Source organism: Diabrotica virgifera, chromosome 8 (genome assembly GCF_917563875.1).
Source record: "Diabrotica virgifera virgifera chromosome 8, PGI_DIABVI_V3a".
Classification (NCBI taxonomy): Eukaryota; Metazoa; Arthropoda; class Insecta; order Coleoptera; family Chrysomelidae; genus Diabrotica; species Diabrotica virgifera.
In genome coordinates, this window is record NC_065450.1 from 165,007,630 (window position 1) to 165,027,263 (window position 19,634).

The 19,634-nt window shown below is 34.8% G+C and overlaps 1 protein-coding gene across 1 annotated transcript in view; it reads left to right on the top strand.

Annotated features, from left to right (window-relative positions):
- Positions 1–19,634, top strand: part of LOC126889578 (uncharacterized) — a 52,915-nt gene that overhangs the window by 21,195 nt on the left and 12,086 nt on the right. The window contains exon 3 of the mRNA XM_050657975.1: positions 4,286–4,375. Coding sequence (XP_050513932.1) covers positions 4,286–4,375 — 90 coding nt within the window. The remainder of the gene's footprint in view (positions 1–4,285; positions 4,376–19,634) is intronic.

Consider the following 19,634-nt stretch of genomic DNA (forward strand, 5'->3'; position numbering starts at 1 on the left):
TACAATGCATCACAAACAGATGTCCAATTTTTTTATATATTCGATTGACCCTTCGGTTGCCATTACAAAGTCTATAGGGTCGCCTGTGTATGCTCTGTGTGGGCAGTCCTGAACAATGTGACTGATCGTCTGTCCACAATTCGATTAAGGGCTGCCCAAATCTTACGGGGACGTTCAAATTCGCCAGGTTTCCCTATGATGTCCGGTAGACTATGGTAATGCGGATCTGTCCTACTTTCCCAATCTTCTCTCCATCGGGTATTTAAGTCAAAGTTGGATTGCTGCAGCGCTTGAGCAGATTGTAGAGGGGGTAACCTGGATCGGAGACGGTTTCCAAGAATATCGGGGATGTCGTTGTGGACTAGAAGCTGGCGACTGTCCATTATTTTGTTATATTCTTTAACCAATGCATGTTCGCGGCGTAGGTTGGGTGGTGCTATATTACTAAGGGTAGGTAGCCACATTGTAGGGGTGGGCTTAATTGTGCCTGTTATCATACGCATAGTACGGTTTAGTTGGGTGTCGACCAGGTGGGTATGCCTGCTATTTAGCCACACTGGAGCACAGTATTCTGCCACCGGATATATCAGGCCAATAGCAGAGGATCTTAATGTTAATGCTGTGGACCCCCATGTAGTGCCGCAGAGTTTCTGTATTATATTGTTGCGTGTTTTCAATTTTGCTGCTGTTTTCGTCAGGTGTTCTCTGAATGTGAGCGTTCTGTCTAGAGTAACCCCAAGGTATTTCGGGTATTTATTGTGTTTTAACAGCTTGTTATTAAAATACACTCGCAATTCTCTGTTTGCCAACTTGTTGTTTAGATGAAAAGCTGATACTTCAGTTTTTGTAGTACTTGGCTGTAGTCTCCATTTCTTAAGGTATTCGCTGAGGATGGATAAGTCATTCGTGAGAGTGATTTCTGTAGTTTCTAAAGATTGGTGGCTTGTTGCAAGGGTCCAGTCGTCAGCATATCCAAACTTCCGAGATTCGGTTTCAGGCATGTCAGCAATATAGAGGCTGAAAAGTAAAGGGGCAAGGACAGAACCCTGTGGAAGACCATTGTTAAGTTTCATCTGTCTACTCGTCTCCTTTCCCATTATAACCTGGAAGGCTCTGTTGGTCAGCATGTTGTCAATGTGGTTAATTATCTTTCTGCAGGGGATAATGCGGGCCAGTTTATATATTAATCCCTGTCTCCAAACAGTATCATATGCTGCTGTTAGATCTATAAATACTGTTGCTGTCTTTTGTTTCTTTTGAAAACTAGCTTCTATAAAATTTGTTAATGACAGCACTTGGTCCGTACAGCTTCGATGAGGGCGGAAACCAGCTTGTTCAATGGGGACATTTTCTAGTATCCTGTGACTAATTCTGTTGAGGAGAAGCTTTTCTAATAGTTTATATACCATGCTGAGTAGAGCTATGGGGCGGTAGTTTTCTGGTTTATCGTTTGATTTGCCCGGTTTCGGAGTTGCAATTATCTTTGTTCGCTTAAGTGAGAAAGGAATGTTACCTGACTGAAGTATATCATTAAAGAACATTGCAAGCCACTGTTTCGTGTATGCACCACTGTGTATCAAGAACTCTGGATGGATACCATCAAAGCCAGGTGCTTTACCTGATTTCATTTCTTTCAGCGCATGTGTGATTTCAGAAATAAGTATTCTTGCTGAATATTCGGAGTTCGTTCTGTTCATAATTTGTTTTAATGCCCTTAGGTCTCTTTTCACGTTGGTAGTATGTGTTCGATCTCGTGAAGCTCTGGATAGAGATACTATATGGGAGGCAACCTTGTTAGGAGACATTTTAGACTCTCTAGATTCCAGCTGGTTAGCTCCTCTAATTTTCCGCAACAAGGGCCATGCCTGCCGGCTTGATTTTTTGAAGTCAAGGTTTTCGACAGTCTTTATCCATTTTTGGCGTCTAGCTGTATCGATGTTGTGTAAAAGCTCGTCGGCTATTTCTCGGTAACAACTTTCGAGAAACTTCGTGTATAAGTCTTCACATGTTTCAGTCCATCCAGGCACATATTCTTTGCGATACCCCCTAGGGATGGTTTTCTTGGCAGTGCTTATTACTGCGCCCACAAACCTCTCATAATATTTGCTGGTTGGAGGGACCCAGCTCAAGGTCCGGTCTAGTTGTTCAGAGAACTTCTTCCAGTTTGCTTTTCTAAGATTCCACCTGGGTCGAGGATATGATCTAATTATTGGAATTGATATTCCGATGGTGATAAGCACCGGACGATGTTGAGTATGTGGGAAGTCTGCAAGGACACTTCTCGCAGTTGTTAGTGGTCTGTCATTGGTATCTTTTGAGACAAAACATAGGTCTGGGTTATATTCTTTTCTCCATGCAGCTGATTTAAATGTTCCTCTGTCTTTGGCATCAAAAACTAGATATGTGTTTTGCTCTTCGGACCATTCTACTAGTGCCTCCCCATTTTCATCATTCGTGGTGTACTTCCACATTTCGTGGTGGCTGTTGAAGTCGCCGATGTATATAGTAGGATGTGGATGAGTCTTTAGCACTTCTGGGTTCCATGTAGTGGCTGGAGGTTTGTATATGTTAGCTACGGTAATATCTCCAATCTTGGTGACTACTTCATGTATATTATTTTCATTGGAAGCAGAAAGTAGGAAACCATTTTATATATTGCAGCGAATGTAGGTTGCGACGCCGTAATGTTTATCATAGGTGGCTCCCAGTAAATCGTAGCCAGGTATCTTTCCCCTTAAATCAAGCTGGACTTTGTCTTCAGTATGGGTCTCTTGTATGGCAACCAGGTCAATGTCGTTATCGTGTAGGATTTTTTGCAACACTTGGCATTTTGCCTGGCTTATGCCCTCGATGTTAAGGTGACAGACTCGGATACACGGTCCGAGATCTCTAGTCAGTTGGTTCTGAGAAGAACCTTTATTTGTTCCCATCGTATGTTTACGTATAGATAAGATTTCTATTTGTGATCTGTGATGTTGGCAGGATATTGTTTTTGTTTTTCGTTCGTCTGCCGCCAAATTTTTGCTAGTTCATTTAGCGTTACCCAGGGTGCACCACATGGAGGCGAACTAGCATTACACCCCAGTATAATTATAATCTGATTGGACAGAATTAAACACGTGATCAAATACCTTACTATACGATTGTAAGTTAAAATCATCAAAAAATAATCAGCTTAATTTAGAATTCTGTAGCTTTCTATTGGCCAGAATCTATTATGAATGAAATAATCAAAAATTATCGGGTATAATATCACAAGAGAGTGCGACAGTTTTCCGAAAATTTGTTGTCTGGCAATAGACACGAGAGCCCGCAGGGCTCGAGTGGCTATTGCCCAATGACATCAAATTTGCCAGTAATTTGACAGTAAAAATTAAGCATTATTTTCTTATTTATTCTTACTGTCGTGTGACATTCGTGAGATTATTTTTTAATACGTATATTATGGATATTTTCTTAAATGTGACAGTTGTCAAAACTAGGAAACTGGTTGCCATTAAACAGAAACAATCTACTTAAAAAATTCTAACGTTAATTTTCTACAGTAGATAAGTCTCAGTATAATTATAATCTGATTGGACAGAATTAAACACGTGATCAAATACCTTACTATACGATTGTAAGTTAAAATCATCAAAAAATAATCAGCTTAATTTAGATTTCTGTAGCTTTCTATTGGCCAGAATCTATTATGAATGAAATAATCAAAAATTATCGGGTATAATATCACAAGAGAGTGAGAATAAATTGAACATAAGGCCACAGTTTTTCGAAAATTTCTTGTCTGACAATAGACACGAGAGCCCGCAGGGCTCGAGTGGCTATTGCCCGCAATGACAACAAATTTGAGTAAAAATGAAGCATTATTTTCTTATTTATTCTTACTGTCGTGTGATATTCGTAAGATTATTTTTTAATACGTATATTATGGATATTTTCTTAAATGTGACAGTTGTCAAAACAAGGAAACTGGTTGCCATTAAACAGAAACAATCTACTTAAAAAAATTCTATCAGGAATTTTCTACAGTAGATAAGTATCAGTATAATGTTAATCTGATTGGAGAGAATTAAACACGTGATCAAATATCTTACTATACGATTGGAAGTTAAAATCATTAAAACATAATCAGTTTAATTTTTATTTCTGTAGCTTTCTATTGGTCAGAATCTCCTATGAATGAAATAATGAAGGAAATCAACTTTGATTCTCAAAATTCCACGAGAAAATGGCTATTTATTGAATTATAAAGTATAGCTTTTAGCTTTTCATTTTTTTATTGTAGGAGAATATTAGTGGAGCTGTTATAACCTTTTTTGGGTTTTTTGGGTCAATTTTTCTTCTTTGTCAAGCAGGAGAGAAGATAGCTCAACAGGTAGGTACATGACCATAAACTCATCAGATATAATAATATATAACTAGATTTTTTAGGTAAAATATATAAAAGATGATGATTTACTCATAATCAGTTTAATTCCCTATTAGGGAGTTTTTGTTGCTACGTAACGTACGCATCTCCGTATACGTAAAGCCACTAACGTGTCGTAGAGGATGAACGTTAAAATAGGTAGTTTTTGTGACTGCCTTAACGTAACGTAAAGCAAATCGTAAAGTAATTTTTAAATTCCGTTGACATTAAAAAAATAAAACAATGTTCACACAATATACAATTAATATACAAATGTAAAAAAAGATAAATGAATGATGAAATTGTATGGTTTTTATTGCTTCTATTTAAATATAAAAATATTATTTTTCCTTAGGTTAAAATTTTTTTATTTTTGTTTATACCTACTTTTTAGTTGTAAATTATTGTACCTACATCAGAATTCCAGTATAATGTAAATAGTTTGTTCATATTTATTTGAAAATTTTACAGAAATTAGGTCATTTATTTATCAAGTTATTAATTGTGGTGATCACAGTATTTCTTAAATTAATACAAGATTTGTTTGTTTTGCTTTATTAATAGACAACTTGAAAACAATAAAATTTTAAATCTATTATGAAGTTCCAATTTCCAATTACAAACACAGAATAATTTTACTCAATTAGACTAAACCAATAACCAATATAACCTTAAATATTTATAAACGGGTAGTACGCTGATGAAATGTTCATTTGGTAGCCATTGGTAGGTAATCGCCAATCGGGCAAGATCCTCGTGTGCATTCGGTGACTTTCGTCTCGATAGGGATGCGTTCTCACGTACGTATCAGAGCGCTACTTTAGGTAATACGCATCGAGATACGGGAGTTCAACCATTAATGCGCAAGCGTATATGTCAAAAAGATGGGTTACGTTTACGTATTTGTGTGCACAAAAACTCCCTATTAACTAAGACCATTCAACGTAGAATTAGAATATTTTTTTCATAATTTAATCCAGCCATTTCTATAGCTTTTCATGTACATTTTATGGCATTTAAGTGACCTTACATATTCCATAAGATATGTGTGATGTCCTTTGGTCAGTGCTTTTATTTCTTTACAGCGTTTTTTCGATAATGATTTTTTATACAGGGTGGTTGGTAAAGAATGGGCCAAACTTAACCTTAGATTCCTGAGCTTAAAATAGGTCTATTTAAGCTAACTTACCTTAGTACCAAAGTTGATAATAACTGAAATACAGGGTGTCAAAATTAAACTTTTATTTTATTTATTCTTGAATATTTCCTGAGAGGCATGAGCTCTCAACACGAATTTGGGTAAGCGGGGGTTTCTTAGGACGATAAATCTAAATTCACCACCAAAAATAATATATTACCCAGAGGGCGCCACATACTTCTTTCAGGGCTCATTTAATACGTTCAATATTTTTTGTCCCCCACTCTACATACTTTTGAATCAAAATTTTTATTCTCTTAATATTTTTACTTAAAAAAGATTTACTACATTCATCTCGATAAACTCAGCGGTTTTCAAAATAAACGCATTTTAAGTCTGCGAGAATACACATTTTTTTGCATAATATCATTGTAGAACACCAGAAAAATAAACTTAAAACCATCATAATTTCCAAAAATGTATCGGACATTTCTTCTATTGGAATTTGCGATGCAATAACATAAATATGAAAACTTGTACAATTATTATGGTTTTAAGTTATTGTTCGGGTGTAACTACAATGATATTATGCAAAAAATTATGGCACATGGCAGATTTTAAAATGCATTTATTTCGAAAAAGGTTATGTGTAGCGAGATAAATGTAGTATCTTTTTCAACCCGGGAGCAGTCGCGCTCACTTCTGTAAAGTAAGTAGTCGCGCGTAGAGAAAAAATATCACAATATAGATTTAAATACGAATTTAAATCAAATTTCTATTTTATAATATTTTTATTTACTTGTTATGTTAAAAATATCTATTTCTAACAATTTTAAAGCAAATTAGTTCTGACCAAAGCCATAAATTCTACACACAAAAAATAAAAAAATAAAAAGAAAACTAAAAAAAATTGAAGCACCCGTGGGAGTGCCGAGAGAAGCGAAAACTTCTTATAGTAAATAAATTACGAGCTTAATGCTTTTTCCCCATCCAAAAAGAAGTGCTATACCTATATCATACACGCGATGCTTATGCCCTACGCTATTTATGTATACATACGCATAATTTATATACGTACAAAATTTATTCCAGCGAAGTGATGACGGTCGCAAATTCAATACTCTTTCCCCTTCTAAGAAGTGCACAACGTCCCTAAAGAAATTTTCAATTTAAAAACTTATTTATTTCGTCGAAGCGATGAAGTTCCCTAAATTAATATTTTTCCCCATCCAAAAAGTGCACAACGTCCGTCAAGAAGTTTTCACTTCAAATATTTATTTCATCCAAGCAATGATGGTCGCGATGACGGTCGCTAATTTAAAAATTTTTCCCATTTAAAAAGCTCACTACGTCTCTAAAGAAATTTTCAATTCAAAAATTTATTTCGTCGAAGCGATGACGGTCGCTAGTTTAATACTTTTCCCATCCAAAAAGTGCACAACGTTCCTAAAGAAGTTTTCACTGTTACAATTAATGTAAACATTAATGTAACATGTATAATTTGTGTTTAAGTTTAATTTCAAACTCAAAATATTTGTCACATTTTCAAATTTTATTTACCCGTTATCGGCATAGTAGGCACGGCCGATTTTCGTCGATTAACTGGTTCCGTAAATAGATCGAAATAAATTATTTTAAACAATTTTATTTTGAGCTTTAGTTGTTCAGTATGTGTTAGCTGCTCAAAGGCGATTGTAAGTACTTACTTCCAGCTTCGTTTTTTCCTTCATTAAGGTAATTTTTTCTCTTTCGTTTTCTTTTAGAGAAATCGCCAATCAGGTTAGGGCGTGTGGCCTGTCTTTTGAGGCTGAATTAAAGCTTAAATTGCCTAATCCTCTGGATGTTACTGATCAAAGTAGTCTAAGATAAACCCTTATTATTAAGGATTTCTGGAGCTTTTCATAGGATGTCAGATTTTTGGTTTGGTTTATTCCCGGTGTCCCGATATAGAGGAGCACGTTCCGTAGGATTTGGGTTATTAGGATGAATATGGACTTCATGGTCTAGTTCCGGAGTGAGCACGTATTTTATGGTTGGACGAGTTCACATTTTTTGTTTGGAGTATGGCAATGTCAAAGTTAAGTACATAGTGTTTTAATCTTAAGAACTATTTGGGAATTTAACTTGAATTCGACTACAAATTATTTTAAATATTTATAGCTGTTCTGGGCCCTAGATGCGTTAAGCATAGTGGTACATTTTTCTTATTAAGTTAATTTTTTGTATCGGGTGACCAGGCGAGAAATTATCCGATAATTTTTTTCCTGGTCATTAACAAGCGATTCAAAGGTCCAAGATACATTTATAACGAACAACCTTGTAATTAAGTTCGTTAGTATAGAAAGATTTGTAAATTTTTGAATTAAATTATTTGATATGTTTTCTTTGTAACTTTTGATTGATCCTTCAGGAATTTATATAAAATAAAATAGAGTTTATTTTCTTTCAATAAATATATTCTTAGATTTGGTTATGAAGGTACGTTGTTTTATTTTATGTTTTATTTTATGTTTTATTTAATACACCCCAGGACGTATCTTGTTCGATGGTGATCCATACACCGTAAATACTCTTTCTTTTTTGTTTGCGTTTTGCTATTTAGTTTTTTTAGTAGGTACCTTGATGGTATTCCCAGGGTACAGTTATTGTAATAAGTAAGTGAATACCTGGCGCCCTATAGAGTATTTATTGGTGGATGATTCATTTTCGAACCTCCTAAGAAAGAAGCAATTACCTTAGGAGAATACTCCCCTTGAAGATTGAAGAGGTCTCAGTGAAATTTTAGTTTCAAAGCCGGAGCTTTAAATTTTTTTGGCACTTTTGAGTAGTAAATTTTCTTGTACCTTCACAATAATTTTTTATTCTGTAACAGTGGCGCCCAACGTGGGGCCCGACTTGAATTTTTGAGATTTTGATTTAAATTATTTAATTTCTGTTCATGTAAAACAACTGCCTTCATAGATTTATAAATTTTGTTAGATTTGTTGACCATTATACGTACTGTTGTACTTAATTTTTGACATACAATTTGTATTTAGATTCTAATACCTACTGTTTTATGTGTTTTAGTTTGGGAAACCATTAGAAACCATTTGTAATCCATACCTACGCATATGTAATACTGGACCTTTGAGTAGAGAATCGAAAATTGGATGAAGTAGATTTTTTAGTCAATATTTCAAGCTGGAATTAGCTGTTACCATACCAAAGTGGACAGAACATCTGTTATTAAGAAAAATTTAAGGGTAAGATGCATTGTAAATTTATTTTATAACCTTTATCTGTGTTACCTATTTTTTTTGAGTTTATTGGTTTGTAGTACATTTTTTTTTTGGGTTTTTGTGTAAAATTTTTGAGTAAATATGGCGACTAGGTTTAAGGTAGAGCATTTGTTGACTGGAGAGTTGGAGTATGAGTTGAGAAGTAGAGGAGTATTGGTTCCTGACACAGTAGAGTTAAAGAGATCAGTTTTACGTGGTGCTTTAAGTCAGGAGGCTTCTAATCGGAGTGTTTTAGATCCTACAGTGTGTGATTATGCTTTAGAGAAAGCAGGTATTGTAGCTACAGTTGAGGATTTAGTAGGTAAGGTAGTTAAATTTTGTGGAGGTGTTAGAGATCCAGAGTATGGTAGGCTATTGTCTAGGTTGAGTCATGTTACAGGTCGGATTCAAAATTGTACGAGTAATGAAGATGAGAAGGAGGCTGAAAGGAAAGCATTTTTGTGTCAAGTCTTAGGTTTAGAAGGAGATTTGGAAGTTAAGGTACATCCTAATCCCCCTGCACAGTCAACACCTGTCTCTTTTGCTACTAATCAGTTTACCTATTCGAAACCTTATTCGATACACAAACTAGGTCTGACTTTTGATGGTGAGTCTGAGGAAAATTCTGTTGTAAATTTCTTAGAGAAATTAGAATGTTTGAGATTATCTCGAGGTATTTCCGAAGCTGAGCTATTAGCATCTGCAGGGGATTTATTTGTTGGAGTTGCTTTTACCTGGTATCTTAATAATAGATCTTCTTTTGTTGATTGGAGTGATCTGGTGAAGCAGTTAAAGCTTGAGTTTTTGCCATATAACTATCAAGAGGACTTGTTAGATGAAATTCGTGCAAGGAAACAAGAAAGTAGGGAACCTGTGTCTCTTTTTGTTAATTCGATGCAACGTTTATTTGACCGGATGGAGACAAAGTTAGATGAGGCAACGATGGTGAAGTATATTCGTCGTAATCTTTTGCCAAAGTTCATGCAGTCGTTAGCTTTAGTAGATATCTCTTCAGTAGCAGAATTAAAGGTTAAGTGTCGACGATTAGAAGAATCGTTTGATTTAACAGAAGCTTCTAGTAGTTCGTATCGTCCTAGGAATGATATGGAGTCCAACGTTAGTACTCGATCTTCAGATACCCGGACTTTCCGTCCTATCCGTCAACAAATAAATGCTGTTACGTCCAATAACAGGAAGCCAGGCTGTTGGAATTGTGGAGGAGGTCATTTTTTTGTTCAGTGTACACTCCCCTTAAAAATGTTTTGTTATGGTTGCGGACTTCCTGGAGTTATTAAGCGTAGGTGTAAGGTTTGTTGTGCAGGCTTACGACGTCCCTCTAGCTACAAACAACCCATCGTCAAACGGTCCTTCTCAAAGCACCGACAAATCTCGCAAAAAGGGGTCCCATACAAAAACGTCTCCATCAAAAGACAAATAAAACACTTGTCAACTCGTCGTCCATCATCTGTTAGGTTTAGTAAGACGTCCAAGGATGAGTGGTGTTCTTGGCTTCAAGTTGTGAAAAAATTTTGTTGTGCAGATGTTTCGTTACCTTTGTCTATGAGTACTCTGTTGTTTAAGAAGGAGCATGATAATCGTCCTTATATCACTGTGAGTGTACTAAATAAGGAAGTTTCTGCTTTAATTGATAGTGGTTCGAACATCTCAGTTTTAGGTTTTGGGTATAAAAAGTTGATGGACGCGGATGTTTTACAGTTTTCTTTTCTGGAAGGTGTTGCAGTTACCACCGCTGATGGCCAGGTTCAGAATGTTAGTGGTTGTATTGATATTCCAGTATTAGTTTCAGGAATTAGCAAGGTTATTAAATTCTTTGTTATTCCAACTGTCACTTGTCCTATTATTTTGGGAATGGATTTTTTGCGCTTATTTAAGGTTCAGTTAGATTTCTCCCTAAATTCTTTTGATGTGTCGTCTCTCTCGCTTATGGTTGTGAATACAATTACGGATTTTTCACGGTTGTCGGATTTGCAGAAAAGTCAGTTAGAGTTAGTCTTGGATCAGTTCAAAGAGATTGGACCTGAAGATCGTCTTGGTCGAACACATTTGTTGAAGCACACTATAGATACTGGTGATTCACCACCTTTTAAGCAACGTCAATATCCATTGTCAGTGGCTATGCAGGATCATTTGTATACAGAAGTTGATAACATGCTTAAGTTGGGGATAATTGAGGAAAGTCATTCTAGTTATTCTTCACCAATATGGTTAGTTAAGAAATCTGACGATACATATCGAATTTGCTTTGATGGTCGTAAATTAAATTCTTTAACAGTTAATAAGGATGATTTTCCCTTACCATTAATTGATACCATTTTAAATAAACTTCGAGACACAAAATATATTTCTTCAATTGACCTTAAACAGGCATTCTATCAAATTCCGTTGGATGAAGAATCTAAATGCAAAACTGCATTTGCTGTGCATCAGAAGGGATTATTTCACTTCAATGTTATGCCATTTGGTTTAGTGTCTGCACCACAGACAATGTGTAGATTGATGGATTTAGTTTTGGGTCCTGCGTTTGATCAGTATGTGTTTTGGTATTTAGACGATATTATTGTTGTTACTCCTACATTTGAAAAACATTTAGAAATTTTGAGTCAGGTTAGAGAACGGTTGAAGGCTGCCAACCTTACTGTTAATTATAAGAAGTGCAATTTTTGTCGACCTTCGTTGAAGTATTTAGGTTACATCGTAGATGATAAGGGGCTTCGTACCGATCCAGAAAAGGTTTCAGTTATTTGTGATTTTCCTACCCCTAGAACTACTACTCAGGTTCGTAGATTAATTGGTATGATTGGGTATTATCGTCGGTTTATTGCAGATTATTCTTCTTTGGCTACCCCAATTACGAATTTGTTGAAAGATCGGAAAAAGGGACAATCTATTGAATGGACATCAGAAGCTGAGGAAGCTTTTACTCGCATCAAGTCGTCGCTCACCACCGCGCCTGTTTTAAGTAGCCCTGATTTTCAGAAACCGTTCTTTTTGATGTGTGATGCTAGTGATTTTGGTGTTGGTTGTGTTATTTTTCAACTTGAAGATGGGTTGGAGCATCCAATTGCGTATACTAGCAAGAAATTCAATAAGTGTCAAAGAAATTATACTACTACGGAGAAAGAGTTAATGGCTGTGTTACATGGGGTGGAACATTTTCGTTATTTTTTGGAAGGTCGACATTTCACTGTCTTTACTGATCATTCATCGTTAGTGTGGCTGCATAACATGAAAAATCCGTCACCAAGATTAGCTCGTTGGATTGTTCGTTTAGCGCAGTATGATTTTACTATACATCATCGTAAGGGTTCAAGTAACGTGGTAGCTGATTGTCTTTCTCGTATTCATGATGTCAATGTTCTGGATTTATCGTTATTGAAACCAGACTCGTGGTATAAACGAATGGTTACTCGAGTGTCAAGTGATCCTGAGAAGTATCCTACATTTAAGGTAGAAAATGGTGTGTTATACAAGCATATTTTTAACCGTTTCGAACCTTTGTCTAATGCTTCGAATTGGAAAATTGTCGTTCCTTTCTTGAACCGTAGAGAAATCATTTCAAAATTCCACGATGATCCCACAGCTGCACATTTTGGAGTGTACAAAACTTTAGGTAGAGTACTGGAGTTATATTATTGGCCGAATATGCGACGAACCATTTATAATTATGTTAGGAAATGTGAGGTATGTGCAGCTTGTAAAGTTGACAATCTTCCACAGGCAGGTTTGTTAGGGTCCTATAGGAATATTAATTTTCCATTTCAAATGTTGTCTTGTGATTTATTAGGTCCTTACCCTCGTTCGAAGAATGGAAATACTTCATTATTAGTTGTTGTGGATTGGTTCACTAAGTTTACGTTGGTTCATCCTATTCCTAAAGCTACAGCGGCTCGTATAGTTCGTTTCTTGGAGAACGATGTGTTCTTGATTTTTGGTGTTCCGCAAATTATGTCGTGTGACAATGGAAGGCAGTTTATCTCTCAAAATTTTAAGGATTTGATGTCGAGGTATTCAGTCCAAAAGATATTCTATAACGAAAATTTTCATCCTCAAATTAACCATACAGAGCGTGTAAACAAATCAATTGTAACTGCTATTCGATCTTATTGTCACGACAATCATCGTGATTGGGACAAGAATATTTATCAGATTGCCCAAGCTATTCGGTTGTCCAAACATGAGGTTACTGAGCAGACTCCTGCTTATTTGACTTTTGCTCGTCATGTGCCAATAGATGGTGGTTATTTTGGGAAAATTAGTGAGAATGCTGTTAATTTATTTGAGATTGAGGATAAACTTCACCGTCTTGAAGATGTTCAAGTGATGCCGAAAATATTTAGTGATGTTAGGAAGCGAATTCATAATTCGTATGTCAGATCGAGTCAGAGGTATAATTTGCGAAAACGAAATGTACAGTTTCATGTGGGTGATGCTGTTTGGAAACGGAATTTTACGCAGTCTAGTAAGGTGGATTTTGTTGCAGCGAAGCTGAATAAGAAGTATATTCCTTGTGTGTTTAGTAAGGTAGTGTCTCCAGTTATTTATGAATTGAAATCGAGGGATGGTAAAAATTTAGGTCGTTGGCATATTAAAGATTTAAAGGCTGATACAAGTAGAGTAGAGTCAGAGTCACAGTCGTCCTCTGATTCCTCCGAGTCATCCGTTGAGTCGGATCAAAATTAGATGTGACTTTTGTGTTGTAAGGACGTACGGAATGCACTTCATAAGTATGTACTTTCATTTAGTATTGGGATGTAAATCCACTTTAGCGTTATGTTACTTATTGCATTGTTTTGGTCAGGGTTGAGTAAATTTAAGGTAACACTTCCTGTATTCCTATATTTCCCTACAATGCATCTTTTCTTGATTATGTATATTATTTAATATCTACCTTTATGTTGTACTATATATACTTACATGAGTTAACATGATAATAATCAGTCTAATTAACTATTAATTTGATGCTTTATGTAAAATGTTTTAAACACACTTATTTGTTATATTTTAGGTACCTTTTAGTTAACCTTTGAATGGTGTGTTATGAATCATTTTAGGTATGCATTTTTATTTTTTTTAATGAACGTATAGAGTAATTAGATTGTGCGAACTGGACTGTCATTATAGTGGACGCATTATAAGGATGGTTGTGATTGGTGTTGTGCGAACTAGTCTCTTTATAGTGGACGCATTGTAAGGATGACTGTGATTGGTACGAAACCATGGTAGTAGAATACTTGTTATGGTATGTATAGTGTATAGGTATAGAAGGTATGAGATTTTTTTTTTTTTGATATTGAGATTTTTCGGTTTGGTGTAGTGTGTATGGTGTCGGTAGTGAAAGATCTATCCGCATGCCCATAATTTCAGTTTTGAATGTGACCTGGTCAGTAGTTGTAACGGATGAAAGACTCTTAGTCTACGTGATGATCACGTTTTTGTCAGGTTTTTCTGTACAGTATTTTGCATACGTTTTGAATGTGGTTTTGTCAGTGCAAGTATCGGATGCAAGACTCCTAGCGTACGTGACGATCACATTATTGTGAACAAGTATATATGAGCTTATTTAGTTGAGAATTTTTAGGTTTAGGTAAGCTTGTTTATATTGCCATATTGATTTTGACGTTTATATTCTCGATTTAGACCATTTACCGATTTTGACGTTTTGTAGTACCGATTGTGACGTAGTTTGTTAGTCCTCTTTTGTATATTAAGTAAAACTTAATATCTGGGTTTAATTTTTTTAGTAAGAATGTTTGTATTGGTAAGCTTATATTTGACATATATTGTTAGGTTTTGTGCTTCCTTAATGTATACTAGGATGAGTAGATTCGGTGGTTGTTTCCTTGTAGTGTCGAAGTTATTGTAGTAGTGGCTATGCATGATAGAGGGAAGGAAATTATGTTTGAATTTTCAAACCACTTCATTGGTGATCGTTCCTGTATTGAGTGTCATATGTCTGTGGTTCCAGTATCCAGTGGTACACGAAGAAGGGTTAGGGTGGTAATGCGAATCCCACTCGCCAGCGACTTGTATGTTTAACATTGATATGGTTCCATTGGCTTTATCGTGTTTGTGCAGAGTTGTCCATGGGTGGTAGTTGTGAATTTTCTTTCCTTTTATTCTCTATAGTTTTCCTTTCGACGTGTGAGGGGAGAGTTTACCGGATTTGCTTGGTTCAACAAGTTCCCTTGATTAATTTCTATTGTACACATGGTTTGGTTTAGTGGTCAATTGTCACCTCTATTCATGAAGAGTGAAGGTTGCGTTAAGTTTGAAATCGTGTTTCTCTTTTTTGATATATATTGAGGTTGAGACATGTTGTGGTATGTAGATGTGATCATATATAATTTTTGAGATATGTTGAGTTTGAGATATGTTGAAGTTGAAATATGTTGAGGTTGAGATATGCTGTGACATGTAGATATTAGATCATATATGGGGGATGAATTTGTGCGTCTGTTGGGTATGTCAGTGTTTGTATAAGTGCGGTTTGATAAGATCACCTTACCCTCTCTTAAAAGACTGAATATTATTGTGTTTTTTTTATTAAATTTAAGTTTGATTTTGAGTAACTTGGATATTGCCATGTTCTTTGACCAGTTAGTAAACTTAGGGTTGTGTGTGTTAGAGAAGTAAATGTCCTATTAAAAAATTTTTCGCAAGCTGCAAAATTTTTTTTCGGGGGTTTTGGGAGTGTGTTACAATTAATGTAAACATTAATGTAACATGTATAATTTGTGTTTAAGTTTAATTTCAACCTTCTCAAAATAATTGTCACATTTTCAAATTTTATTTACCCGTTATCGGCATAGTAGGCACGGCCGACTTTCGTCGATTAACTGGTTCCGTAAATAGATCGAAATAAATTATTTTAAACAATTTTATTTTGAGCTTTAGTTGTTCAGTATGTGTTAGCTGCTCAAAGGCGATTGTAAGTACTTACTTCCAGCTTCGTTTTTTCCTTCATTAAGGTAATTTTTTCTCTTTCGTTTTCTTTTAGAGAAATCGCCAATCAGGTTAGGGCGTGTGGCCTGTCTTTTGAGGCTGAATTAAAGCTTAAATTGCCTAATCCTCTGGATGTTACTGATCAAAGTAGTCTAAGATAAACCCTTATTATTAAGGATTTCTGGAGCTTTTCATAGGATGTCAGATTTTTGGTTTGGTTTATTCCCGGTGTCCCGATATAGAGGAGCACGTTCCGTAGGATTTGGGTTATTAGGATGAATATGGACTTCATGGTCTAGTTCCGGAGTGAGCACGTATTTTATGGTTGGACGAGTTCACATTTTTTGTTTGGAGTATGGCAATGTCAAAGTTAAGTACATAGTGTTTTAATCTTAAGAACTATTTGGGAATTTAACTTGAATTCGACTACAAATTATTTTAAATATTTATAGCTGTTCTGGGCCCTAGATGCGTTAAGCATAGTGGTACATTTTTCTTATTAAGTTAATTTTTTGTATCGGGTGACCAGGCGAGAAATTATCCGATAATTTTTTTCCTGGTCATTAACAAGCGATTCAAAGGTCCAAGATACATTTATAATGAACAACCTTGTAATTAAGTTCGTTAGTATAGAAAGATTTGTAAATTTTTGAATTAAATTATTTGATATGTTTTCTTTGTAACTTTTGATTGATCCTTCAGGAATTTATATAAAATAAAATAGAGTTTATTTTCTTTCAATAAATATATTCTTAGATTTGGTTATGAAGGTACGTTGTTTTATTTTATGTTTTATTTTATGTTTTATTTAATACACCCCAGGACGTATCTTGTTCGATGGTGATCCATACACCGTAAATACTCTTTCTTTTTTGTTTGCGTTTTGCTATTTAGTTTTTTTAGTAGGTACCTTGATGGTATTCCCAGGGTACAGTTATTGTAATAAGTAAGTGAATACCTGGCGCCCTATAGAGTATTTATTGGTGGATGATTCATTTTCGAACCTCCTAAGAAAGAAGCAATTTCCTTAGGAGAATACTCCCCTTGAAGATTGAAGAGGTCTCAGTGAAATTTTAGTTTCAAAGCCGGAGCTTTAAATTTTTTTTGCACTTTTGAGTAGTAAATTTTCTTGTACCTTCACAATAATTTTTTATTCTGTAACATCACTTAAAAAATGTATTTCGTCAAAGTGATGACGGTCGTTAATTTAATAATTATTCCCCATCCAAAAAATGCACAACGTCCTTCAAGAAGTTTTCACTTCAAAAATCAATTTCATCGAAGCGATGACGGTCGCAAATTTAATACTTCTTTCCATCCAAACGTGTACAGCGTTTCTAAAGAAGCTTCACTTCAAATATTTATTTCGTCGAAGAGATGACGGTCGCTAATTTATTACTTTTTTTCATCCAAAAAGTGCACAACGTCCCTAAAGAAGTTTTCACTTCAAAAATTAATTTAGCCGAAGCGATGACTGTCGCGATGACAGTCGCTAATTCAATACTTTTTCGTCATCTAAAAAGTGCACAACGTCCCTAAAGAAATTTTCACTTCAAAAATGTATTTCGTCGAAGCGATGACGGTCGCTAATTTAATATTTTTACTTCATCCAAAAAGTGCACAACGTCCCTCAAGAGGTTTTCACTTAAAAAATTTATTTCTTCGAAGCGATGACGGTCGCGATGACGGTTGCTAATTCAATACTTTTTTCCCATCTAAAAAGTGCAGAACGTCCCTAAAGAAATTTTAACCTAAAAAATTTATTCGTCGAAGTGATGACGGTCGCGATGAAGGTCGCTAATTTAATATTTTTCCCCATCCAAAGAGTGAACAACGTCCCTAAAGAAGTTTTCACTTCAATAAATATACGTACAAAATGTATTTAGTCGAAGAGAGGACGGTCGCGATGACCGATTTTCCCCATCCAAAAATAGGTTTTACGTTTGAAGGGGTGGCTGCAATAACCAGGTAGCTCCAAATTTTAAAACTTGTGGGAAATCGAAAAAAAACCTCCTAAAAATTCAAAGGAGGATTCTCCAGGAGCTGCCCGGTTCTTGCTTCAAACCGAAAGCAAGGTAGCTCCAAATATCGTTGCCAGTTATGTGCCGTTATTAAGAGATACCCGTTCGTTGCAGGGAACGATCGGCCGATTTTTGTTAAGAGTAAGTGGAGCTGCCTGGTTGTTGCAGCCACCGCTTCATTTATTTTAAATTTAAATATTTCTATACAATTTATGTATACATATACATAATATAGATGCGTACAAAATTCATTTCGCTGAAGAGATGACGGTCGCGAAATAAATCCTTTTTCCACATCGTAAAAGCGGATTTACATTTATTTTAAATTTAAATACTTCTATATAATTTATACAGAGAGAGTCTGTAAAGTGGAATAAATTCAATATCTCAAATACTAATTGTTTTTTTGGAAAATGCTCAGACCCGTCGATTAGTATTTCAAATTGTCCTTTTTGACATTCAATAATAATGTATACAGGGTGTCCCAATTTAGAGATATGACGTCATCGTCGATTTTCTTAAATGGCGACACTGTCATTTTGATAGCTAATTTGATAGGGTTTGTAAAGTTATACATAACTGCAAAATATCAAATTTTTATTCTCTACCATTTACAAGATAATAGAAAATAACAAAGTTATATCTGTAATTTGGAATATATTCAATAATTAAAATACTAACTGTTTTTTTGAAAAATGCTCAGACCCGTCGATTAGTATATCAAATTGTCCTTTTTGACATATAATAATAATGTATACAGGGTGTCCCAATTTAGAGATATGACGTCATCGTTGATTTTCTTAAATGGCAACACTGTCATTTTGATAGCTATTTTGATAGGGTGTGTAAAGTTATACACAACTGCAAAATTTCAAATTTGTATTCTCTACCATTTAGATGATAATAAAAAATAACAAAGTTATGAAAAAGAAGTAATCAACTAATAATTGAATTTAATTATTTCAATAAATTAAGCAAAAACTCATAATGTTGCCCTCAATTATTGTCAAATTGTCAATGGGCAACGTTATGAGCATTTGCTTAATTGAAATAAATAAATTCAATTATTATTTGATTACTTCTTGTTCTTCATAACTTAGTTATTTTTTATTATCTTGTAAATGGTAGGGAATAAAATTTTGAAATTTTTCAGATGTGTATAACTTTACACACGCTATCAAAATAGCTATCAAAATGATAGTGTTGCCATTTAAGAAAATCAACGATGACGTCATATCTCTAAATTGGGACACCCTGTATACATTATTATTATATGTCAAAAATGACAATTTGATATACTAATCGACGGGTCTGAGCATTTTTCAAAAAAACAGTTAGTATTTTAATTATTGAATATACCTATTCCAAATTACAGATATAACTTTGTTATTTTCTATTATCTTGTAAATGGTAGAGAATAAAAATTTGATATTTTGCAGTTATGTATAACTTTACAAACCCTATCAAATTAGCTATCAAAATGACAGTGTTGCCATTTAAGAAAATCGACGATGACGTCATATCTCTAAATTGGGACACCCTGTATACATTTTTATTGAATGTCAAAAAGGACAATTTGAAATACTAATCGACGGGTCTGAGCATTTTCCAAAAAAACAATTAGTATTTGAGATATTAAATTTATTCCACTTTACAGACTCTCTCTGTATATCCTCTTCAGCCACAAGAAAAAATTTTTGTTATTTTAACATTATATTCTATTTTCTCTCCTCATTTGTGAAAACAATAAACGAAAATCTATAAAAACTATAATAAAATTATTTGACAAACATAATATGACATGTCCAGCATAATGGACATCAGGACTTAGCTTTCATATAATT